The sequence below is a fragment of the Phaethon lepturus genome, unplaced genomic scaffold, assembly GCF_000687285.1.
Source record: "Phaethon lepturus isolate BGI_N335 unplaced genomic scaffold, ASM68728v1 scaffold5332, whole genome shotgun sequence".
Lineage (NCBI taxonomy): Eukaryota > Metazoa > Chordata > Aves > Phaethontiformes > Phaethontidae > Phaethon > Phaethon lepturus.
The window spans coordinates 3,852-31,041 of NW_010523981.1; the positions used below are offsets into that span (position 1 = coordinate 3,852).

At 37.1% G+C, this 27,190-nt stretch overlaps 1 protein-coding gene across 1 annotated transcript; it reads left to right on the forward strand.

Moving 5' to 3' along the window:
- LOC104617069 (solute carrier family 12 member 7-like) lies at positions 1-27,190 on the forward strand (the record flags this gene model as incomplete). The annotated part of the gene is made up of 13 exons (XM_010282285.1): positions 1-114; positions 1,615-1,737; positions 3,971-4,117; positions 4,838-4,892; positions 6,983-7,113; positions 8,785-9,026; positions 10,611-10,822; positions 14,749-14,916; positions 16,340-16,438; positions 17,144-17,201; positions 22,719-22,893; positions 26,171-26,289; positions 27,088-27,190. Coding segments are annotated over 13 exons (1,746 nt in total), but the record flags the coding sequence as incomplete, so codon positions are not given.

The window sequence follows — 27,190 nt, forward strand, 5'->3', positions numbered from 1 at the left end:
TGTTGTACTTTTCCACCAGGGGATGGGATCGCCAGGGAAAGTAGTCCATTTATTAACAGTGCAGAGATGGACAGAGGAAACATGTATGAAGGAAAGAATATGGCTCTCTTTGAGGTAAGTTAAATACCCCTAAAACATTTCACCTTCTATTGAGGCTCTGGTAGTAACACAAAACCAAACAAACCCCTGTTTTCTTTCTCTCTTGAAATTTAGCAGGGGGAAAAATAAGTTTTAATAACTTCTCAGTAGTTTGGTTCCTCCTAATGTTCTATTTAAGTGGATTTGAATGATGTAGTAAAAAAAAGTGAAAAATTTTTTCCCTTCTATATTTTGGTTTATCTGTATAGGCAAGAACAGTAAATTTTGGTATGCATTGATGTGAACATATGAAATAAGCCTTCTTGCATTTAAAATTTTTGGACTAGGATCTAGAAATTGTTGTTAGACAAAGCTGCTGAAAGCTTTATTAGTGGATTTAACAAAACAGTGTCCTGTCTTAAAAGGATTAGCAAATATATTATGTTGAACAGGGGAGAGACAGACTGCTTTTAAAGCAGCGAAACTATAAAACAAACTGATAGGCCATGACTTAGTTATATTGTCCAGTTACAGTGTAGACCATACCATAGCTCTTTCTACTTTATATTATAAACATCTACTTTATAATGCAAGTTTAATAGCTGTTTAATGCACTGAATGATTGCAGTAATTGGTGGCAGGGGGGGAAGTATATCGGTGTGGTACATTTAGGTGCCACTTTTGCAATGAAATAGTACTCTTAGTAAAGTTTAACCTAGGTTCTTCTGTTCTAGTGGTATCAGCTGGTCTTGCTTTGATGCTTGCTGTTAACAATAAACAAGGTTCTTCCAACATTGCTTAGCTATCTTGCTAAGCATTCTACCCACTCTTCTCTTGTTGTCCTTATGCTCTTCTCTTGTTGTCCTCTTATGCTCTTCTCTTTTTCCTTTCAAATATCTTTGTACAGAGGACATGAACTTTCAGTTCTTTCTTTCTGCATGACCCAAATAAAGTATTGTTACAAGTAATATTACCTATGTACAATTACATATTATATGTATATGTGCCTGTATTTTCAACAAATGAATACTTCGGAAGTACTATGTGTGGTTTAAGATAAAATATGTAAGCCTGCAACAGCAGACTTGAGAGTGATCCTCAAGTATCTTAGTGCTTGAGAGAATCATTTGAGGCCTTTGTCACTCTCTAGACACAAGCAAGATGCTGGAAAAACACCCCAATGACTTCACCTTGCCAGTAGAATCCCCTAAAAACCGTACTGTGATAGGAATAGATTTTTATAATTAATAATGGCCCTTCTCTAGCTTTCCCTTATATTCCAGCTGTGCAAGCTGCATATTGTAACATAGTGTAAAAAAGTGAAAGAAATATTGCAAGATAGCCATATAGTATTAAACTTATAGAAAGATTTAGAACTCTTGTTGGTTGAAAGCTGACTGGTATTTTGTCATGATAATTTTTGGATTTGCATGAATTGGGGCTGATCTGTTGAGTATGTGTTTGAAGTAGTATCGTAAAATCATGACTTTAAAAAAAATCTATGTAATAAATGCAGTATTCTTAAAATCCCAACAGGAAGAAATGGATAGTAATCCCATGGTGTCATCTCTTCTTAATAAACTAGCGAACTACACTAATCTGACTCAGGGTGTGGTGGAACATGAAGCAGATGAAGACAGCAAACGAAAGGAAGTCAAGGTATTTAAACTTCTAATAAGTTATTGAGACAAAGCTAGCCACAAAGAGGTGGTTTTTTTTTTTAGCTGGTATATTAATACAATTTAATTGGCTAGGTTTTTACCTAAAGTTGAAATTTAAGGAAAACTTTAGATTAAACAGGTCAGTCTTTTAAATCCATGAGCGTATTTGCTCCTGTTAACATGGTAGCAGTTTTTCTGAGTAGCTCTCTTGTTTCTGTGTATTGAAGTATTTTTAAAACTTAATGTACACATTCCAAGGAAACATTTTTTTGCATTCATAAAAAATATGATATTTATCAAGGGTGCGTGGAAAGGAAAGACAAAGGCTCTGTTTGGCATATCCCTAAACACACTTGCAAGACAGGAATGGAATTATTCAAGGGTTGTCTACTGGATACCCAACGTGTCTGTCTAGGCTTCTGTAGAAGTGGAACGTATTGCAACAGTCAGAGTCTGCAGTCATTGTTGGATTGATCCCTCTGTAAGCGGGGAGCTCTTTCAGAAGAAGAAAGCTTGGATCAAAAACATGTGACCTGACAGTATAAAAACTCCAAGGCAAGGAGGGATGGTGAGCTGAAACTGGTTGAGTGTGGTGGCTGAAACTAAGAAATTTAGGGTAGGTAATGGGAGTCACTTGCCCTTGTGTAGGAGAAGGGATGCTGCTACTGAGTTTGTATGTTGAGCTATGGAGAAAGGAGGAGAAGCACATAAGAATAAATAAAAGGAAATGAGCGCATAGAAGAAGAAACACGTATGAAAAGGTGCTTGAAAGTAAAATTAGAACTGGAGCTCATTTGACTGGAAGAGAGACTTACGGTATGGTAATTGACTGTTTGCAGTAGAACCGTTTGCATTAGAACTTGACTAGTATAGGAAGTTGGTACCAGGACAATTGCAAGATTGCAAGAGTAAGGAATAAAGTCCAGCTGTTTGTTTTAGCTTTTTCCTTATCCTGCATTTGTTTACGTGGGGGGTTTCTTTGTGTTTGTCTTATTGTGCTTGTTCTGTATTTGTTTCTTCTCATCTGAAGATACAGCTTGAGATATGAGAAAACCAACACTGGTCAACTTGCACTTTCCTTAGTGTGATGCCTGTCCTCCATCCACCTGCTGTGAAGAGGTTCTTGTTAATTGCAGCACAGTGTTAGTCCCTCTGGAACTGACTAGCCAAAGGAGCACCATGACCTCACTTGCACTTAATCTCCTTTGAGCACCACCTTGTGGCCTGAAAACACGATTTCTATGCATGTGTGTCTCAGTTCCATGTCTGAAATGAAGTGATGGTTACGTAGTAGCTTGGCAGAGTAGCATTTTTAATGGTGTAGCGTTGATGTTGCATGTGGATATTGCCCAAGATGCTAAAAGTAAACACTATAGTCTAAGTGGCATTCCATGGTTCCTTATAAGTACTTGGAAACTTAGTGTTTTCTTAATAATTTTTTTAACCTTATAAAGCACCAATGCTTGCTTGTTTAATTAAATTGATTGCCTTTTTTCACAACCTGAGTTGTGATTTTAAGAAGAGATTCTTTACCTGGAAACCTACTGTGTATAACTATTGCTTCTAAGCTGAGTATTTTAAGGCCTGATTTCTTCCTAAGTGTAGAAGGCTGGAACTTTAATGATGAAGCCTGAATGGTTTTGTGTGTGTTTTGACCCATGAAGATCACAAGCAAAAAAAAAAAAAAAAGTACACATATACTCTGTTGTGACAGGTTTTACAACTTTGCAATACCAAATTGTAGTCAGCTCTGCATTTCTTCTGGCCTTGTCATAATACCTTGTCTGTCTGTTTTTAAAAATTGAAAGCACTTACTGTTGAACATAACTTTGTGTTCCAGCTGCAGGGCAATTGGTGATCAACTTTTTTGCAGAATATATTTGGTATTTTGATTATGAAAGTAACTTCTTTCAACAGTAGTCTGTAACTGGTATTTCAGAAGAAAGTTTTTAAACCTTTGTAGATACGGGGGCATCCTACGTCTCTCAAGGTTTCATCCTAATTCCTATGGAACAATAGGGTTTGCTATCACAAGTAGTTTTCTGTTTTTTCAGGAATCTTTCTGCATAAATAATAGCCTATGAATATTGGCAAAGCTGGACCTTCTGAAGCTGCCATTCAATTTCACTTCGCATTTGTTCATGGAGCATTTGTGATGAGTGTTTGTGGAAGAAAGTGCTTACGGACTTAGATTTAGTGCAGAGGAATTAATGTTCTGACTTCGTTTCCAGGTTCCACGTATGGGCACTTTCATTGGTGTGTACCTGCCCTGCTTGCAAAACATCTTGGGAGTCATCCTTTTCCTACGTTTAACATGGATTGTGGGAACAGCTGGAGTTCTGGAGTCTTTCATCATTGTGTTCATGTGTTGTGCTTGTGTAAGTTAACATTTTTCTTTACTATTCGCTAAATCCTCTGTTACAAGAGTATTGCTGCTTTCTAATATAAGAGTAACAGAGAAGGATTTCTCCATAATGGTTATACATCAGCGCAGTTGAGAGACATGGAATATATTTATGCAGCGAGTGTCACATGTCATTCTAGCCTGCATGGAGTTTCTTTTAAGTTGATCACAGTAAGCTTTTGTTTGAAGTATTATATGGATTTTATTAAACTAGTTTTTATCAAGTATTTCATGACTGACTTTGAGATCTGAACTGTTCTGCTTCTCACAACTTCAGAACAAACTGAAATATAAGCTACAAATCAATCCATAGTATTATGTCCATAAATTAATACTTTGGAATGTGAGACCACTAGTAGATGATATTGTCATAACAATGACACTTGATCAGTTTGTCACTACTAGTTAATTGGAATAATGAACATCTTAAGATTATTCAGTGGTCTGTATTCTTCCAGTTCTTTTTAAAGATGGTCTCAAACGTCTAAATTAACTGAATCTTCTACTGAAAAATTTAGTACTTAATTTACATGGATATCTCTAAGCAAAGATATCATAATTTTTTGTTGCACTAACATCTTACTTTAAAAAAAAATATATTAAAAATTCCTGGTTTCATTTGATCACTCTGTCTTGCCCCACCTTTCAAAAAACTTTCAGCATTTTGAATTTCCTCTATTTTGTCTTTCCACAGACTATGCTAACTGCAATTTCAATGAGTGCAATAGCCACAAATGGTGTAGTTCCAGGTAATGAAGAATTTTATCTTAAATGGTGACTGGCCAAATGGTGGAAGTTTAAAGCTGGGATAAGAAATTACTGTAGTCTCAGATATCAGAAGTAATGCTTTTGTCATGTGCATATTTGCTTTTAACTGATTTATAAATGACTTTTTAAGGTAAGATGCAGTCTTTTAACTGGACCTTTGGGGATTTATGAATGTTAGCACATTTTTGTCATCAATCATTTGATTCTGTTTGAATGAAAGATAAGATGTTACAACTTGAACTAATGGAGACTTGTCTTCATGCAAAGCAGGTTTCTTTACAAATAAGACTGCTTTTTTAATGTATTTTTGTTGGTTTGTTACCTGAAGTTGGCTAGACTCCATTTCTAAATACTGGAGCTAGTTATGTTCTTTTCTGGAAGAATAACCACCAGTTTGCTTTTTCTATATAAGGACTTTAGGTTATGCTCATCTCCTTAAATTTTCAGAATAAATAGATGAACTTGTTCCTCTTCAATTATGAAGCTGATTTATTTTTGTAGATGCAAAATCAGTTAGCCTTTGAAACTCTTATCAATTAATGTGTTGAGAAACTGAAAAGGATAATACTGGTGTTCAGACATTATTATGAACTCTGAAGAGTTTGCCTAATGAAGTTAAAATAATTCCTCACTTGCAGCGCTTCTTCAGCTTAGTAAGAGGTTCCAGAACTGATGAATAAGTTGTTGGGCAAAAGTAAACACCACATTTGTGCAGGGTGTGGAATAATTGTATTTCATGGCTACAGTACCATATATGAAATGTAAATACAATAGAAAATTTTGTTTCAAATACTTTATAGTGAAATGTAATTATTCTAATTGGTGTTCAGATAACTAAAATGTTCTGCTCTTTGCCCCCTCATATTTTTAAAGTTCATTGTAAAGGTTTTGCTTAACATCTGAGTGTCACAGAAATCTTTGAAGTTGTCATTTCTTACACTAGACAGGCCTTCATTTTAACTTTTTTTTTGTTGGTGCCAGTTTCTTAGAGAAATGCTGCTTCTGCTGGAATGTATGGAGGAGGCAGGAAGCACAGATAGGAACCTAGGATTGAAAGAGACCTTCTGAGTAGCAGGATCTTGACTCTTGCTGTTATATGTAATGGCATTATATTGAGTAAAAGGATTGGTGATGCATCATAAATTTTTTGTTAGTTTCTCACTTGTTCATATTGAAAAGCAGCTTAAGATTCTGTCCTTTGAGTAGAAGTGTATTTCTTTATTTGCAGACTAATTTTATACAAGGCTGGTATATGTTTATTTAAAATAAATCACATCATTTCTCTGTCTCCTCTTTCTTCCTCAGTTGTCATGAGTGGGACAAACATCATGAATTTAAGAGAAGATGGAGAGGGAACCAGAGAGGAGCATGCCTTGAGGGGGTTGGAGGGAAGTCTAGATGATAAAGAGCTTGAAACTTAGAACCTTATTGAAAGGGAATTGGTATAGTGGAAATGGGAGAGGGGTAGCTTATGACTAAAGAAAGATGATGCCTGTATATCGGAAATATGAGTGAGAAGAATTGAAAAGTTCAGGGGAAAAGTGAGTAGTGTATGAGCAGACAAGAAAAAGCAATTACTACCTAATGATTTTAAATGGCAGTGAAAAAATGCCTGTAGTGCAAGTGGTCATGGTTTCATCTACAGAAAAAAAGAAGAATGCATACTAGTGAGACAAATTCTGTTTTGTCCCCATCTCATAAAGAAATTATTCTGGACGTTTATTTGTTTGTGAACAGCTTGAGGTTAGAAAATAAAGATTGATTCATATCTATTCATACCTATATATCCTTTTCTTAATTTACTTTTAGATTGTTTAGCTTGTGGATTTTTTCCTGTTTTTCCTTGGTGTTTGTTTTCTGTCCCACAGAAAATGCACATGGGGATATTCACTTTGTACATTCTAACTGCCTAGTTAGTATAGACATGGAATACAGTTTTGGTATGAATGTGTCAGTGGAGGTGCATGCAGTAGTTATCTTGATTACGTTGATTGATTGATTCAGATTTTTGTTCTCTACTGCTGTCCTTAATCTAAAGGCCTGGAGTCTTCTTTTTTCGTTAAATTCACAGCTGGAGGCTCTTACTACATGATTTCAAGATCTTTAGGACCAGAGTTTGGTGGAGCAGTGGGACTTTGTTTCTACTTGGGTACAACCTTTGCAGGAGCAATGTATATTCTTGGTACCATTGAAATTTTATTGGTAAGTACTAGTTTTTCTTAAGATTGAATGTATTTGAGCTGTTTTGGGAGACTGCTGAGGAATGCACTTGGCCTAAAATGCATTCTAATTTAGTGATTTTTTTAATATTTTGATACCATATTTCCAGTATGTCAATATTTAATCTTGTTCTACTTGTGACTGTGAAACAGTTAAAATTCTGATCAGCAATACAAAAATAAATTAAAGCTGTTTAATGTAAGCTTATTCTACTTAAAGTAGGAACCAAACAGAATTGGGTAACGGACACTGATTTTTACCAGGTGCAATATATCTGTCACCTTTTCATACCATGTTCTGAATACTAAATGTCCCATATATTATGCCTGTGCTACTGTAGGCCTGCTACCTACAGAGGTGTCAGGAAGACTATTAATTTTAGTAAGACATACCTGGAATTCCAAAACTAAAGGTATAGCACCAAGCTGGTGATGCAATATAAATAAGTATTTCAGTGGATTTTGTAGAAAAGAACATCAGACCAATGGGTAGACTTTGGAGACATGTTAAGATTTAATTCAGTGATTTTGTACCAACTTACAACTACAATTTTTGTGTAAAAGATGACTAAAAATATCACAGGAAATAGTGCAGTCCTTAGTGAAATGTCACATTAGATTGTCAACTATGATTTAATCTGCAATGCCTATTTTCAGGGTCTCTGAAATGTCATTTGGATTTAATGATGCTAAGTAAGTTGTTTTAGTTTTAAAAACATAATTTGTTTACAAATGTGAAGGATTTAATTTCTTCTTTAAATGTCTGCATATGTTCATGGTGCACCACAGTAACCTTACAAAAATTTGATCCATATATTATGCTGCTTTTGTGTTGTATGTCCTCTTCTCCTTTTCCAAACAAAAATGCACAGATGCATGTAGCACTTCCTTTAGGTCACCTTAGACTTGGAGTTGAAAAGCTAAATATTTCATCTTGAGAGTCAGTTTATCTTTTTTGCTTTGCAGTCTCCCTTTTCTCCAAGTCTGAATGAAGTCATACTGATTTTTCAAGTCTGAATGTTCATTTTTAGCATAGGACTAAGCTTTGTCACACTAATCTTGTGCTGTTGTAACTTCCAATTAAAAATTAAGGTAGACTCACAATGAAAAATCTTTCAAGGTACAATGTTTAAGGTATCTTTGGTTGAATTTTATGAAATACAATGCAGAGTCTATAGTACTGAAAACATTTTTAGGTTTTTACTATGCTCTGTTTTGACTCTTCCTATTTTGTTTCAATCAATGGAATTATTGGTCAGCAAAGGCTTCAAATTAATCTAAGTCTAGATCTGGTTTGAGCTAGCTTTGGTTTTGTTTTTTTCTTTTAATTTTTGTCAGTAGTCCTCTCTGCCATAGGTCCTTAGTAGTTTTTCCTGTCTGGCAGACATGAATTTGAGGAGTGGAAACTCTTAAAGGGGAGAGAAGCTGGATCAATAGTAGTACCTCATTCTCAAAACTCATTTTTCTTCATCCCTGCCTCCCCCTTCCTTTTACCTCTGTGCTTTTTAAATGCCTATGTCATCTTGTTGAACTGGTTTGTGAAAGAATAAAGCTGATATTGTAATAGAAGTTTAGATTTTTGAAGTTCAAGTAAAGGATTTCTTAATAAAGTATTTGTTATTAAATGTATGATGGTTTTCCATATCTCTTGCAGACCTACATTTCTCCAAGTGCTGCTATATTTAAGGCACAAGAGGTTGGTGAAGAAACAGAGGCTATGCTGAACAACATGAGAGTTTATGGAACGTGTATTATCATTCTGATGGCCATAGTAGTTTTTGTGGGAGTAAAGTATGTCAACAAACTTGCACTGGTCTTTCTTGCCTGTGTGATTCTTTCCATCATTGCCATATATGCTGGAGTTATTAAGACTGCTTTTGACCCGCCTGACTTTCCGTAAGTGCAGTATCTTTAAGTAGCATGGGTTATTGGGTGGGAAGGCATAGCTACTGTAACTGTTTCATGTTTTAAGCTAAACTTCAAAATACAAGCACATTGGCTTCAATGCCGGGCTTTATGTGTTTTAGGCAATTATGTGCTCATTTGTTATTCTGAATTACCTATCTGAATCTTTCTCTCATTCTTCATAAGACAAGATACTCTGAAATATGTTCTTTGGTACTTAGTTACTGGCCGTTATTCTATGCACATGTAAAGAACAGGAAGGTGGGTTTTGCTGTCAGTAAATGTAGCTGCTTTATCTAAAGAATTAAACTAAAACCCTATAGAATAAAGTAAAAACTTCAAGAAAAAGTTGTAGCTATGAACTGTAGTTATGAAAGAAACATAAGCTTTCTTTGTCATGAGGAAACTTTTGAAACTTCATTTCTCCCTATGTAAAATGGAAACATTGCAGTGTTAAATTCACTTGTTTGAAGGCTTTCTACTTTGATAATAAAATCAAATTTTATTGTTGTCACATACAGCGCATTGCTTCTCGGTACCTTTAGCTTGTACCTCTCTTAGCTCACTAAGAACTATTTCTTTTGTCCAGTTATCAGTATGTGAGCTGCATTTTTGTGCATCTTTTTCTGTTTGGAGAGAAAACAAAATTATACTGCTTAACATATTAGCAGAATAGCCTGGTAACTTTTATTATGAAGTGCCATCTGTTATGCAGGACTGAAGTTATTCTTTGCTGTATGATTTTTACAGATTGCATAGTACTTTGAAGTGTTCCTGGTTGCAGTAAGAGTTGAGCATTAAAGCAGTATTTGTGGACAGTACTGTAAAATGATAGTCTTCTATTGAAAAATTGTGTTCAAAATTGATTTTTTCTGAAGAAAACCTGAATTTCTTAGGAACTGTAAATTCTAGTAGGGAAATACTTAAATCTCTTAGTCACCAATATAGGTAAAAGAGGGTTTATCAGGATACGTAGCATAGGTAAGACTTATTACATAGTTCCTAAAAACCTTACCTGTGACTGCTACTGGGATATACTATTGTTTGGGGGAGGGAAAGTTACCTCCAATAAACATAATTGTTCACATTTTGGCCAATCTGCCTCAAAATGAAAAAGTCATGTGTGGTTTTATATTATGGTAAAGCTGATGGACATCTCAAATATTTATTTGCTAGAAAAGGGCATGACATACTTGCTTATGTTACTTTTGTGTTTTCTTGGTCAGGCTCATCATTATATTAAGTATTACTTCATTTCTTTTTATTCTTGTAGGACTGAAAGAATCATCATCTCTGTTATTTAGTGGCCAAGCTGCTTGAGTTGATTGTATTTTCCAAAGAATAAATCGGAAGGCAAAATGGCTATTAATACCTCAAAGTAGAAATGTTTGATCAGTGTTTTAAAGATTATTGAGGATAGTTTTATATGCAGAGAATATAAACTGTTTTAATAGATATAGTGTGGACCATAAGATAGGTATTATCAATAAGAGGTTTCTGAAGAACTCTAATGGACAAAAGATTGTTTAATGCACAACACTATATTAAGGATCACTGTTTTATTTTTGTTTATAGTATCTGTCTCCTTGGAAACCGTACATTGTCAAAACGCAACTTTGATGTCTGTGCCAAATTTACTGAAAGCAATAATGAAACAAAGACTACAGCTTTGTGGAGCCAGTTCTGTGATAGTCCTTTGCTTAATGCTACATGTGATAACTACTTTAGTCTCAATAATGTAACAGAAATTCAAGGGATTCCAGGAATAATGAGTGGAGTTCTAGCTGGTAAGTTGGAAAGCACAGTTATTTAAGAATTTTTTGAACATTTGTAATTTGGCCTGTAGGTTTTCAGTAATGTAGTGGTTTAGCCTGTCACTATTTCTTCAGCTCTAATCTGTTTGCTTGAAAGATTGCCACCTGGAGCATGTTTCCTCCTATAAAGTTTCCATCTGTTTTTTAAAATAATAGTATCAAATGCTTTAATTTAGGGGTCATTGGAGTTTTATAGGCACTCTTTCAAAAGCCATTGTTCTATCAGGGGAAAAAAAAGTAGCCAAGTGTTTATCACAGCTAATTTTTAAAGTGTTTAGCTGTTTTGTATGCCAAATACACTTATTTCAGTAAGCTGTTCATTAATACGTTCTCAAACTCTCCTGAGGGAGAACTTGTTTCCAATTTATAGGTGGTGCATTAAGGAATGAAGTCCTGTGGCTTGTCCGATGTGATAGCAGTATGTTAGTGATGGGTTTGGAGAAAAGCAGTCTTTCTAGCTTCCTGTCTCTCGTTCGTACAGGAGATGTTCTACAAAGTTTATAGATTTTTTTTTTTTCTGGTTACATTCCTGTATGGTTGTGGCACCTTGGGATTCCAATTGCACTGGGTCATAAGATTCATTGTGAACTTGTAATGGATTGTATTGTATACAAAGAACGAATGTTTCTGGGGATGAAATGGATGTCCTGATATCTCTCCCCTGCTTTCCCTTAAAACGTTTGATTTATATAAACATGCAACTCTACATAGGGACACTAGGCAATCACTACTGATTATACTACTGTATTATACTGATTACATAGTAATTCAGTTTACAATATTAAATATAAAGTGTACGAATACATAAAAAGATATTAAGGCTTCTCTGAATATAATTTGTATGTTTAGAAAAAATGACTCCATTTCCTCAATGAAAAATGAAATTATTTTTTGATTGAAATGTTTGTTAGAAGAAGTGTTACTTAAGGTTTGTTCTGTGCATTTTATAATTTAGCACATTTATATCTACAATTTTTCCTGAATATTTTTACATTTCCTATTCCAGCTCAGAAGACCACTGTATGTTCTAATTTTTTTGCTACAGCGTGAGCATTAAACTGCTGTTTTCCTTTTGGAGGTTTTAGGTTGAATACTAATTTTTCTTCTTTTGGAAAAATGTGCTTGGCTTCTGTTCACTGATTAACATTTTCTTTGAACTAGTGCTACTGTATAAAAGTGCATTTCACCATTCTACTGTCACAAAATACTAAGATCTCTCTAACAACCATTGAGAGTCTGCTGAAAGCTCAGTGTGATGTATAGACCTTCCAGTGTTCATTGCTTGATGCTTACCTACAGTGAACTTCAACAGTTGTGTTCTGTTCAGTCACTGAGTTTGATGGTTTTTCTCTAGTTCTTTGCAGTTGGCTTTGCTTCTGCAACTTCGAGTAGCTGAGTATTATCAGTAAGCTTTCTCATCTTGCTGCTAGCTCCTTTTTCCAGACTGCTTGAGTGTACTGGAAAGCACTGGTTACATCCTGCTATTGATCCTTGTGGAAGCTTACTAATGGCTTTCCCGCGTTATAAAACTGTATTTACATTTACTCTTATCTGTTGTTTTCTACCTTTGAAACATTTTTTTTATCCATGTGAGGAGTTTTCCACTTACTGCATGGCTACTATAGTTTCCTTGGGTAAGGAATCTTTCAAAAATGTGGGAAGTAAAGGTGCACTGAATTAAGTGGATCGCCTTCATTTGTTTCCCTTGAGGAACTGGAATACTTCTGACAACTTTCTTTTTACAGCAGCTATGCTGACGCTTCCCCAATTCTTCAAAACCCAAGAAAAAACTGTGAATAGATGCTGGTTTTGTCATAACTCAAAGATAACACCCATGTGTTTATTGCTTCTATCCATTGCTGTTGTTGCTATCAACTGTTCATGTACAGATGCTACTTGTGAGCCTTTTCCTGATCTCTCTGAAACTCTCTTAAAGTTGGCCTTATTTGTCATGTTTCAATCCTTGGGTAGCAATGTGATTTAAGGTAAACTCATAGTTAGCACCTCAGATCTTTCAGTATTCTTGGAGGTTTCAGGCCGAGTACTAATTTTTTCTACTCTTGGAAAAATGTTCTCTGGTTCTGTTCAGTGATTAACATTTCTTTCAACTAGCACTACTGTGTAAAAGCGCATTTCACTATCCTAGTATCACATAGTGCTAAGACTAAATTAAGCACCTGCTTGTGAATGTGAGCACACATTCTGATACCTCATGTAAGCTTGAATTTGACTGGCAAAGATTTCTCAAGGAGGATTTTTCTTAACTCTTAAAGTCCCCGTGGATTATCACTTTTGGGAAAATGAGCATAGGAAATTAGTGCCACGCAGAGCTTTGTTACATCTTATGAAAGGGGAAAGTGATTTCTATTTTACAAAAATCTCTAAGATGACTTTACCCACTCGTGCTGGCATGCACACTTCCATAATTAGTGGTATGCATTGCCACTTCTGTGTCATACTGCGTAAAGAACACAGGCTGTTGAGTCCTCATTAAGTATTTAGTGTTTCTGGTTGGCAATGACAAACTGATTTTTGGACTTTCTTTTTATGCTCCATAGGTGGGTGCTAATTTGGAGATCTTGTTTTATGTCATTCCTCAAATCTTTGCTAAAATTCCTGAAACTTAGAGTTCTCTTGTTTCCTTAACTCTTCTTTTTATGGCTTTGGTCTTATCTCTAGATCAGTTTATTATTCCTCTTCATTTGAATGAACTAACACATAACATTCTGTAGCAATTAATACTTACTTTCCTTTTTAATCTTTGTTCTGCTCTCTTATGTTTCTTATGCATGCTTCCTTATATGCTTACCAATTGTAGGATTTCTGTTTCAAATCTGGATAGGAGTACCCTATCTTTGGCCACTTATGGAGATTCAGAGTCAATCTATTGTACTCAAGGTAACCTTTTGTTATTGTGAAGGCTTAGAATACTGTACTTAATTCCCTTAAGTTTTACTGAATGGTTGAAAATTGACTATCAGATCCATCATCCTGGCAGTCCATGGGAATTGTTTTTCTGTGGTGTAAAATCCTTTGGCTCTTTGACAGGGTGGGAGAGTGGGATCTACTTTGTTTCTTCGCATGTGATGGGACAACTTGTCTCGCTTTAAAATAAGAATCAATGTTGGATGTTCTTGTTGCCTTGTGAAGGGGCACAACTAGTGTTTCCACAAATGTAAGCTCTCAAAAGCTATGGGTTCTTTGACCTGTCAATCTTCGTTGAACAAGCATCCTTAGTTTGTTGGGGAATTTGAGCCACATTCTGCTGGTTTTTGCTTGTTTCATTTTCTTTTTTTTTTTTTTGGCTTATCAGTTCTCTTCTGGAGTCTGGTTACTCTGCTTTTCTCACCATCTGGAGTAACTTCACCACAAAGAGCTGAGCCCTGAACTGTTTTCCAGGGTTATCCTGTACATCAGGTCTCAAATAACTCAAGTTATTTGCTAAGTATCATTTCTTTTTTTGACCTGCTTTTCAAAATGTAAGAACAAGAAATATGAATATATGCTAAGATTGCCTGAACCCAGAGATAATATTTTCCTCATTTTTTCACAGTACATCCTGATAATATGTTCATATGTCTGTGCAATGTAACTGGACATTCTACAAATATATTATAATTTAATTCTGTAACTAAATCTTTCTTTAATAGATAAAAAAATCTTGTCTGACGCATCCCATACACTACTGCATTTCTACTGACATATAATAGGAATGTCTACCAGTTACAATTGGTATTGATCGTATTGCTGCTGCATTCTTGGCTTTAAAAGGAAATGTTGGCAAACGTCACTATTTTTGTGTAACAAGAGCTATCTGAATCATAAGATTATTGCCTTCTCATTACTTAATATCCTGAAATAGAGAGATCACATTGGATATTGTTTCTTCCCCCTTCTAGATAATCTGTGGAGTACCTATTCAGAAAAAGGATCAATAGTTGAGAAAAAAGATCAGCCATCAGTTGCTGGATCAGAAGAGACAAAAATGGGTGGACTTCCTTACGTTTTTACAGACATCATGACTTACTTCACAATGCTTGTAGGGATTTATTTCCCATCTGTGACAGGTAGATACAACTTTTTTTTTGTCTTGAGTGAGGAAATGTACCTATAGCTGAAAAATTATTTTTTCGTGTGTGTGAATGTTTATTGATGACACATGATATTGCTGGTATGTGTATCCAAATTCTATGTACCTAAAATTTTCTAGCTAGAGAGACATAGCTGGTGGCTGGTTATTTTAGGGGCTTAAGGGACTTAAGCAAGGAGTCAGTTTAAGTGCTATTTTCTATGTCTGGAAAGAAAACAAAAGCTCCGTGTGTTACTAAATGCTTATTTAAAGTAAGATGCATACCTTTATAATATTTTAATCTTCAAATGCATGAGAGAACAGTTGAGTATTAAGATGATTGTTTCCAGTATTCAAGCTATGAACCACTTGTAATTTGTTTAAATGTCCTTTTTTTTTTTTTTTAACTGACTAGTAGAGACTACTTTTGTCAAGTTTAAAGGTTAGATTAGTTGCATACAACTTTTCTCAGGTCACATTTGACTGAAATAACCTGAGACATTTTTTTCCAAAGGTCCCAGCTCCAGCAATTGTAGTATCAAGTAACAAAGCAGAACTCTGGTATGAGATGGCAGCAGTGTTTGCCAGTAGAATACCAGGCGGTGGTGTCCATTCATATTCTTGTCCCCCACCGTTCCCATTTCTCTACTTCAGGCTCTTTTATCACCGTCTCATCATATCTGAGTCTGTTGTTAGGATTTCATTGCATGGAGTTTCACAATGCTTTTGCACTGGAATGTCTTGACATTAACTTCCATGTTTTTGTTTCCAACAGTGGTCAGGGCAATTCTGGGAGAGGTGGCAGAATTAGTTATTGTATGATTTTTTTTTTTTCCCCTCCCCCCTCTCCTGTCACAGTTATGTGCTAGAAAATATTTTTGTTCTCTTGGATACAAACAAGGATGTGTATGTGTGATTTCCTAACCATTCTCCTTGTACTCTCTGCCTGCTCCTTTCTTTTTTATTTCTGTATTTTTATTATTTTGTTTATTGATTTGCTTGTGTATCTTATTACGGATGGTCTGTTTAGCAGAAAGTTAATGCATTTGGTCACGCTGGCTAAAATTGCTAAATCCTCATTAGTTTATAACATCCACCCCCAACTTTTTGCTACTCCTGTGTGTTTCCCCATTTTAAAAACAATTTTGAAGCTATATTTGAAAAAGCAATTTTTTAAAAAAAATCTCTTTCCTGAGCTTTCTGGAATTTGTTCAGTCAACAATGGTTGGTAACACACATTTCTGAGTAAAATTAAGGTATAAATTGAGGATTTGTGCAGGATTAGAAGACACGTCTGTAGCCTGCTCCATTGATAATGATGTGTTAAATCAGCCTTAAAGTTAAATGTTCCTATTCTCTTAGTTATTTACATGGAATTAGTATTAATTGGTTTTGACATATAAATTTGATCTTTTTTTAAGGTATTATGGCAGGCTCAAACAGATCTGGAGATCTTAAGGATGCTCAGAAATCTATTCCTACTGGAACAATTTTGGCTATTTCAACTACGTCTTTTATTTGTATCCTTTATGCTGTGACTTTTTTTTCCTAGTGCGCATTCTTTAGGTATAACAGTATAGTTTTTTAATGAAGAAGTCATTAGAGTTGCCTGAGTATAAAATGAATGAAACCTAACCTGAAAAGAACTATTTTCTATTAGTCTAAAATATAAATATTGTCTAAAATATCTCAAACTTTGTGTACATTAATATTTATATATATACGCTATATTCTACTAGTGCTTCAGATTCCAAGATATAATTGATGTTTTTAGTTAAATGATGTAGAGGTTTTTAGCATCATGCTTCAGTTGGCAGATTGCTTTCTTATACTTGGTATAACCAGTGAAAATCTGAAAGCAAACCACCAGCAATAGGAATTGTTAGTCCTTTGATACTCGTTAAGACACAAATGCTGATTTGTATGAGAAAGTGCCTGTTCTGTTGCATGATGGATGACCTGGCTACTTTCAGTACCTCAGAAATCAACTGTGCATCAAATGCAGTCATAGAGAACATGAACTAGAAAGTTGTACCAGGGAATAATTAAAAAAACAAAAACAAACATACAAAAAAAAACCCCAACAGAACAAATAAAACAACAACCAAAAAAACCCACTTCGTTATCATGGACACTTTTCATTTCATCCCTAAGTGAAATATGGTGTTTTTCTCTCTCTGTATATCACTATTTATAGTGCAATCTTCCTTCAGTCTCAGTAATAGATCTCTCCTGTATAGTGTTGTTTGGTGCCTGTATAGAAGGTGTGATATTAAGAGATAAGTAAGTCGTGTTCAACTTCTAATTTTTACAGGGAGTGTGTATGATCATGGGTTAATTTAATAGGACTTACTAATGGCTCTTCTGGGAAAGATCTGTGATATGTTTTTCTTCTGCCTAGGTTAGAACTGGAGGAAAAGTCTTATCTGTTAAACTGAGATGGCTGCAAAAACTGGTCAGGGTATTAGTCTGTATCCCTTCAAGAAGTAGAAGTAGAATCAAAGATAAATGTTTGCAGTGGAACTATTCCTAATAAAATGTTCTTGAGGAAGAAAATCATAGTATTTGTGGAGCTGATGGGTGGGGGTAATGGGAGTGGTATAATAATATAATATATAGTAATAATTACAATAATATATAGTAATAATTATATATATAAAATATATATATATAATTGGAAGAAGCAATATGGTCCTGAGGAACAAAGACAGAAAAAGATTTTTGTAGTTACATGACAAAGAGAATTCATGAGAGACTGCAATGCACCATCAGGCCTATAATTTCCACTGGATGTATGACTATCTTTTGTTTTAAAATGTCAGTTGTAGAACAGGAGTCGTGTCAGTTTTCACCCATGTAATTGCCTGGGGATACTTCAGGCACAATATGAAGTATGAAGGAACTAAACATAATGGAGATAAGCGTGAGCAGAATCTCCAGATTTTGATAAATTTCTCCCATAGGAGAAGTTGAGTTGACTAAGATGAATCTATTGGCAGGGTTTACATTTGTTTCCTTGATGGTGTCTGGGTCTCTTTTCTACGTTTCACATTTGTTTCCTTGATGGTGTCTGGTTCTCTTTTCTACGAAGGCCCAAGTCTGGTTTTGGTGATGAAGCAGTGGCATTGTGATATTGTTTGGAAGGTGATGGAGGTGATGCTGAAACAACTTATTTCAGAACACAGTCTTTCAGTCTAGAAGGAAAACTATAAGTTAAAAGCTGGATTCTAATCAAAGCTAATACAAGAAGCAGTAGGGGATCATTTTTACTTTAAAATGGTATTGCTGCCTCAGTGAAAATCTCAGATTTCTTCTTCTTCAAAGTAAATATGCACACCAAATCAAGCTGATGCTTAAGAAATAGTAGATTAATTCTGAATTATAAGTTAATGCAGATTTTTGAAAGTAACATAGCTGAAATTTACTGGGGGCGGGAATTTTGCAAGCTGTGGGTGCAGGTGATCTGTCACTAGAGCAGGATGCATCGTAGCAAGAGCATTGAATCCATGTTCTTTCACTTACACTGCTGCCAGTTCTTGTTTGGCTGAAATCCAGCGTAACAGTAAACTCTATGGATTTTGGTCTTGTTTAAAGACTTTGTTTTGTGCTTTCTTTCCATTATGGATTATCATACCTGCCATGGGGAAAAGTAGATTCTACATCTTTCAGCGTTTGTCTTTCATCTTTTAAAGTTGTTCCTATCCCGTATTTAATTAAAACACAGGCATTGGAATTTGAATGTAAAATGAATGTGCACCTGTATAAATGTTGTCATAGAAGCATAATATGGTTTTCTCCTATAATTTTAAAGAGTGTGGTTTCCCCTTTTTCCATCTGCTGAAAATAATATGTAGCCATGCATATAAGCTTGGGCATTGTGCAAGAATTTGAACACTGGCTTAATATAATAACTTGATTACTATGTTTCTTTACCTTGTTTGAGAGCAGGTCTGAAAAGAGATGAAGCATTTAATTTTTTTTTTTTTTTTAGTCTCTAGCCTTGTCTTTTCTCTAGTGTTTCTTTTGAAAAACCTAAAAACCTTTAAAAAAAAATTATGCTACCACAATGTAGATAGTCTTAAAATTTATTTTGGCTGCTTAATAGCAAAACTAAGATGAATTTACTTGCTTTTAAAAGAAAAACATCACTTTGGGGAGGCAGGGGTTAAAGAACCTTTTTGTAGTTTACCCAAGATGTTCATAAATGAACATAAAGTTAATTATCAAAAAAAAAAAGCAGTGGTATTGGATGGGACACTCAAGACTGTAGTGAAAGCATCTCTTTGTGACTTCCACCTGCTTGTTTGCTATGGTTATTTAAAAAATGGATCAGGTAGCATGACAGTCAGAAGGCATGTGGGTAACTTGAGGTGGTTGTGTCTAGTGGTTTCTCTATTTACTTGTCTATATGTTGATGTCACACTATTAAAAGCAAAGGCTAATACTTTGTTTTCTGAATCTTCTGCTTATGATAGAATAGTTCTGGTTGGAAGGGACCTTTAATGGTCATCTAGTCCAACCACCCTGCAGTGAACAGGGACATCTTCAACTAGATCAGGTTTCTCGGAGCCCCCTCCAACCTGACCTTGAGTGTTTCCAGGCATGGGGCTTCTACCACGTCTCTGGGCAACATATTCCACTGTTTCACCACCCTCATAAAAAAGGTTTCTTGGAGCCCCCTCCAACCTGACCTTGAGTGTTTCCAGGCATGGGGCTTCTACCACGTCTCTGGGCAACATATTCCACTGTTTCACCACCCTCATAAAAAAAAAAAAAAAATCTTCCTTATATCTAGTCTAAATCTGCCCTCTTTTAGTTTAAAACCATTACCCCTTGTCCTATCGCAACAGACCCTGCTAAAAAGTCTGTCCCCATCTTTCTTATAGGTCCCCTTTAAGTACTGGAAGGCTGCGACAGGGTCTCCCTGGAGCATTCTCCAGGCTGAACAACCCCAACCCTGTCCTCGTAGGAAGGGTGTTCCATCCCTCTGATCATTTTTGTGGCCTTCCTCTGGACCCTCTCCAACAAGTCTTTCCAGTGCTGAGGGCCCCAGAATTGGATGCAGGACTCCAGGAGGAGTCTCACCAGGGTGGAGTAGAGGGGCAGAATCACCTCCCTCGACCTGCTGGCCACGCTGCTTTGGATGCAGCCCAGGATATGGTTGGCCGCCTGGGCTGCGAGCACACATTGCCAGCTCATGTCCAACTTTTCATCCACCGGTACCCCCAAGTCCTTCTTGGCAGGGCTGCTTTCAAGCCCTTCATCCCACAGCCTATATTGATACCAGGGGTTGCCCCGACCCAGGTGCAGGACCCTATACTTGGCCTTGTTGAACCTCATGAGGTTTGCTTGGGCCCAGTTCTCAAGTTTGTCCAGGTCCCTCTGGATGGCATCCTGTCCCTCAAGCATGTCAACAGCACCACTCAGCTTGGTGTCATCTGAAAACTTGCTGAAGGTGCACTCGATCCCATTGTCTATGTCATTGATGAAGTTACTAAACAGTACTGGTCCCAGTATATGGAGACCCCTGAGGGACACCACTCATCACTGATTTCCATCTGGACATTGAACCATTGACCACCACCCTCTGGATGTGAGAATCCAGACAATTTCATATCTACCCAACAGTCTACCCATCAAATCCATACCTCTCCAATTTAGAGAAGGATGTTAAGGGGGACTATGTCAAAGGCCTGACAGAAGTCCAAATAGATGACATCTGATGCTCTTCCCTTGTCCCATTATGTAGTCATTCCATCACAGAAGGTGCCTATGTAGGTTAGGCAAGACTTGCCCTTGGTGAAGCCATGCTGGCTGTTTTGAATCACCTCCCTGTGCCTTACCGTAGCTTCTAGGAGGACCTGGTCCATGATCTTCCCAGGCACAGAGGTGAGGCTGACAGGTTGGTAGTTCCCAGTTCTCTTTGCTACCCTTTTTAAAAATGGGTGCAATGATTCTCTTTTTCCAGTCCCCGGGGACTTCACCTGACTGCCATGACTTTTCCAATCTTGTGGAGAGTGGCTTGGCAACTACATCAGCCAATTCCTTCAGGACTCTGGGATGCATCTCATCAGGTCCCATAGACTTGTGTATGTTCAGGTTCTTCAGGTGGGAGGTTGTCCTCTTACATGGGAGGCACTTTGCTCCTCCAGTCCCTGTCTTGTAGTTCATCCCCTCAAGAGGTGTGGAAAGAGACACTGCTATTGAAGGCTGAGGCAAAGATGTCATTGAGTACCTCAGCATTATCCTTGTCAGTTGTTACCAGTCTGCCAGTCTTGCTCATCAGCAAGCGTATGCTTTCTTTGACTTTCCTTTTCTAGCAGACATAGCTATAGAAGCCCTTCTTGTTATTCTTTGCATCCCTTGCCAACTTCAGCTCCAGCCATGCCTTGGCCCTCGTGACCTCATCCCAACACAACCAGGCAGTGTCCCTGTACCCTTCCCAGGATACCTGTCCCTGCTACCACTGCCTGTGCATTTCCTTCTTGACCTTTAGTTTGACAAGCAGGTCTCCCCTCAGCCATGCTGGTCTCTTGCCTTCCTGTCCTGATTTCTTACACGGGGGATTGAGAGCTCTTGTGTTCTATGCAAAGCATCCTTAAAGTTCTGCCAGCTCTGTTCTGCTCCCTTTGTCCCTGAGGGCAATTTCCCAGGGGGTCGTATTGACTAACTGCTTGAAGAGCTGGAATTTTGCTTTCCTAAAATTCAGGGTCCTGACTTTACTCTTCTTCTTTCCCATATCCCTCAGGATTGTTAACTCCACCAGAGCATGATCACTGCAGCACAGGCTGCCTCCAGTCTTGACATCACCAGTTAGCTCACTTGCCTTGGTGGCCACCAGGTCCAGTACGACATCCCTTTTGGTTAGGCTGCCTATTACCTGGCATAGGAAGTTTATCCTCCATGCACTCCAGGAGTCTTGTGGATTGCCTACAGCTCACTGCACTACTTTTCTTGCAGATGTCAGTGTGGGTGAAGTCCCGCAGCAGGACGAGAGCCTGTGAGCTCAATGCCTTCTGTAGCTGGAGTGAGAAGGCTTCGTCAATAGATTCGCCTTGGTTGGGCAGCCTGTAGTAGACACCAACCACAATGTTCCCTTTGTTGCCTCTGTCCCTGATTCTTACCCGTAAGCTTTTGACCTGCTCATGGCTATTCCTCAGAGACAGCTCTTTGCACTCTATGCGTTTCTTGATGACGTAGAGAGCAACACCTCTGCCTCTCCTTCCTCCCTAGTCCCTTCTGAATAGCCTGTAGGCTTAAATAGTCTCACTCCAATCATGGCATTTGTCTGAACAAGTTTCAGTAACAGCATCCAGGCTGTAGCTTTCTAGCAGTGTGGTGTCTTCCAACTCCTCCCGATTGTTGCCCATGCCATATGCATTTGTGTAAAGTCTTTTCAGCTGGGCTGTTAGCCATATCATCCCCCTGTGCCTCAGGGTGTACCTGTATTACTTGTAGAACGGAATTCTGCAGTCTATCTCCTGGCAATCATAAGGATATAAAGGATGCATATGTAAATACTTCTGCTTTTGCTGTTAATTCTGTAAAGTTTTCCAAAATACCTGATAATTGTTACATCTTTGCTTTGAGGCAGCATGAATCAATTACATGTTTTCTTTAAAACAGCAGAATAAAGAGAAATTGGTTGGTTGGGAAATCCTATAGTGCATACTGGGACTTGGTGTTTATTGTTGAAAAGTGCTGTTGTGCAAAAAGATTGAAATGTGGGTGTTGAAGCTATAGTAACAGTTATTTTAATTATTACTGTTTTTTTTTTCTTTTTTTTTCCCTTCCCCTAAGGTTTGGAGAAGCAGTTAATAGAAATCTAGTGGTTGGTACACTGGCCTGGCCTTCTCCATGGGTTATTGTGATTGGTTCATTCTTTTCCACATGTGGTGCTGGTCTCCAGAGTCTCACTGGTGCACCCCGTCTGTTGCAGGCCATTGCAAGAGATGGCATTGTACCGTTTATTCAAGTGAGCATTTTTTTTTCTTCAAATATGGCTTATTTGGGAAAAACGAGGCATTATTTCTGCTCTTGCTATAGAACTGTGAGGAAAAGATTTGGAGCTCAGTTCTAATTGTGTACAATAATAAATCGAGCCATTGTAGGATAAAGTTTGAACATGGATATTTCTGTGCAATGCAGTTTTATGTGTAAGAACAAAAATAATTGAAGTTAATGGTTTAAAATTGAGAATATAAGTCTTCTGTAAATGGTAGTAAATGAACTAAGAAGCAACTAACAACTGAACTTCTTGACTCCAGGCTATGTTTACAAGTTCTATTATTGAACAGAGTTGACAACCTCACTGTGGAACTGCATGATAACTTCTCATATCATAGAGATACAACTCTAATTTTTCTTCATTTTTGTAAGCTAAATGAAGTCAACAAAGATGTAACAATAGAATTATGTGCTGTGATTTTGAACATGAAGATTGTTCTGATATCCTTGTGCATGTTTTAGAAAGAAATTGGATTTTTCTCAAAGGAATTGAGTAAAGGAGCTGGCAAACAGAAGAAGATAAGAGAAATCGTGCTGGAAGATAATTATCACAATTGCTGGGATGCATCTGCAAAAACTAGACAACTAGACTTGAGTTAAAAATGAATAAATAAAATTCCAAAAGATAATGTCTAGAGAGCAAACCTGTAATTTCTGTGGTGAAGTTTGGAGTTTGAAAGCTTATCTCAAATTGCCAAGAATAGCCAATAGTTGCACAGCACAAATGATAACCTACCAAGAACAGGTTCAAGTATAAAAAACAGGATTATGTCTGAGTAACTATAAATACTTTGGGAGCAGAGTTAGGGGACAGGTGTCAAATTTGGCACACAGAAAGAAATTGCAGATAACATAGACACTGAAGGTAGCTAGTGCTGAATTTAGGAGAATAGGCTGTTCTGTATGGAGAGAGACCTGAGGATGATTTGGAGCACTTGTTTGTTTTTATATGTCTCTTTGGGAGGTTTACATATCATTATTTTGATACCCAAGTTATGTGATCAAACTTGTGTTTGAGTATTCCTTACTTTACCCACACTTACCTCTGGAGTCCTGATCAGATGTGTGCTCTAGGTTACTGTCTCACGTCTGAGGTTGGTTTAGTATGTTATTTTAAACATGGATTATTGCTCTTGGTGAATAACTTAATAGTCTATTCAGAGACATCTATATGTTCAGTGAGGACTAGGTATAGAATAGCAGCAGCAGCTTGCTTTGGTTCATGAGTTCGGGGGAACGGTACGATGAGTCAACACATTGATGTGTGACTTGAGGAAAAAATTCTTCAGCTAGGATGTGCTTAGGACTGTTACAAATGATGGGTTAGCAGGAGAATTTGAGTGGGCTTGGCAGGGGGTGGGGGACATCTGAGGAGGGAGACATGCAGAACGTGTGTGAATGGGAAAAGGAGAGGGAAGGACTTGTGTGAAGAGGGGGAAGGAGTGCACAGGGAGTGGGTTAGAGGAGATGGTTGGAAAAGCTGAGAAGCAAAGCAAAATGGAAGAGGTAATGCTAGTGGCTTTGGGGGGGTGGATTGTCTTTTGTGTGCTGTGGGTTTTTTGTTTGGTTTGGGTTTGTTGGGTTTTTTTTAAAGGCAGATCATACTGCTGTTGCCAACTCTTTTCTCAGTCTTTAATCACTTGGTTCTGTTCCACTGCTGCTGCTTCCCTGGTCTGTCTGTTAGTGCCTCGTCTCAGTAGGGCTGTATCCTTAATATTTTCTATTAGGTCCTTTCCTTCTCTTGGGCTGGAGGGGAGAATCATTACTGGAAATGTATACTAGTATTTGCTGCTGAGAGTAGGAGCCAGAAGAGGTAATGAATCAAGAAGTAACCAAGTTAAAAAGACGGCAGCCCCTGCTGCCTTAATGTTCGTCCAGCAGCACTTGTAGCAGTGCTACTGCCAGCAGGAAATTCAGCTGCTCTGTCTCTGATTCTGCTGGCTTGAGCTGCTTTGCACCTGCAGTATTGGCAACTTGTTCATTGAGAAAGCTATGTCACCATTCCCTTGGTTCAGGAGCGTCTTTTTGTACCGGAGGTGGAGGAAGGTGATGAGAACATACAAGAATATCAGACATGCTTGTGCTTTATTTCACAGTTGAGAGCTGTGGCATGTTCCATGATTTGCAAGACCTGTATCTGTAACTGGAAGTGAATATACTGAGCATGCTGGGGTAGAGGGGACAGAATCACGACAGAGTTTGACTTGAGTGGGAAGGTGTTGTAATAGGATAATTATAAATGCTGGGTTGTATTGAGAGAGACAAATTGAAAATTTTCACTTTTGTCTGAAGTGAAAATTTGGTACTTGGTGAGAGAGTGACAGCATGATTCTGACTTACTAGGGTTAGATTTCAAAGGAGTGAAGAGTCGGAGGGAAAAAGCTTATGTGGTTTGGGAAGTGAGGGAAAGGGAATCTAGGAGAGGCAGGATGTTTGAAGAGGGATTTCAGACTTGAAAAGTGCTTGCATTTTTGGAGTGATATAGCTGCGGCATGGACAAGCAAGGAAACGAATGCAAGGAGATTATTATAGGGGCAAGAGTATGATATATTTAAGAAAAAAACAGAAGCCTTGAAATGTGAGCAGAAAAAATGGCATTCTAATGGAAAGAAGATTGATGAATGACAGGAAGTGAAGGGAAAAAGACAGCATGGAGAATGGGTGAGGTGAAGAACCTAGACATTTGGAAAGGAAGCCATTAAGGAAAATATGAGTGAGTCTTTAGAATTATATGGAGGAGAATAAATATGGCTGGAAATTCAGGTGAGGCATTTTGCCATTATCACCAGTATAGCTGGATAGAATTCTCCCCAAAGGAAATTCACATGCAAAATGATTTTTGGTAGGGCTGTGTTCATGATCATAGGCTTACCTAAATCCTGTTTAAAGATCAATATTTATGTTTGTAAGTACTAAGTTGATGCCTATTCTGTGTGTTAAAAAAATACTGCCCTCAATTATATTAGCTTTTTATAGACTCAGCATAAATCTCTGATGCGTTTCAACTGCAATAGTACTTTAATGTTTTGTAGTTAGTGCTTATTTTGGTAAACGTTTTTCATATTGGAAATGCGTGTTTTTGCAATTTAGTTTGTGGCTTTTTGTGGTATAGGTTGCTTCATTTTCCTTCGTAAGAAATTACATTTTATGGTTCCAGTTAAAGTTAGTTTGCAATCTACGCTGCATTTTGTAACTGTATAATGAACAGCTGTCCCTAATCTTACTGTTTACTTGAACTGAACTAGGTATTTGGTCATGGAAAAGCAAACGGAGAACCAACTTGGGCTCTGCTCCTCACTGCTGGTATTTGTGAAATAGGAATTTTGATAGCCTCATTGGACAGCGTAGCACCTATTCTTTCAATGTAAGTATGAACAAAATGTGGTGTCCTGTGTTCTTAAGTTAAATAGTATTTTTCTTTTTAAATTAACTAGGTAATGATTTTTCTTTTTTAAATAATACATGCTATAATTTGTCTTCTAGCAAGTTATATTCCTATTTGATCCCAGAGATAATATGAAACAACAAAATGTTTTGGCTGGAACTAATTTCTAGGCATGAAAAACATTTTCAGTAACAGAGTTCTTAAATGCTAGTAAAAATACGTTCAAGTTTTTTGTTTTTTAAATCCAGGTTTTTAAAAACTCCTGCTATTTTAGCTCAAGTGCATCTAATAGACAGACAAAACAATTTAATGTTTTAGGGTGTGAACTGAGCTCTTACTACTGAGTATAATGTCATACAGTATTGAATATCCCTTTGGTCAGCTGAAAAACAGAAAAGGCCTTGATGCTGTGTAAGCACTGCTCAGCGACACCTAAAACATCCCTGTGTTATCAACACTGGTTACAAATCCAGAACATAACACCATATGAGCTACTATGAAGAAAATTAACTCTATCCCGGCCAAAACCAGTACACTATGATTGCCAGTTGTTTGCTACGTTTTCTCTGAAATCTTTGTTTGAGGCTCTATATTATGCTAATACCATGTTTTGAGGTCTAATATTCTACAAGTGTTAATTTAATCTGTTTTATGTTCTATTTGCCACTGTGAACACAGTGTACAAGTTCCTATGCTTTTTTTGGATTGTGTTCAGCCTTTTAATGCAAGTCTATCTAATTAATTTCCGATTGGAAAATTTTTTTTTTTTCTCAACAGGTTTTTCCTTATGTGCTATATGTTTGTAAACTTGGCTTGTGCAGTTCAAACACTTTTACGGACTCCCAACTGGAGACCTCGTTTCAAGTATTACCATTGGTAG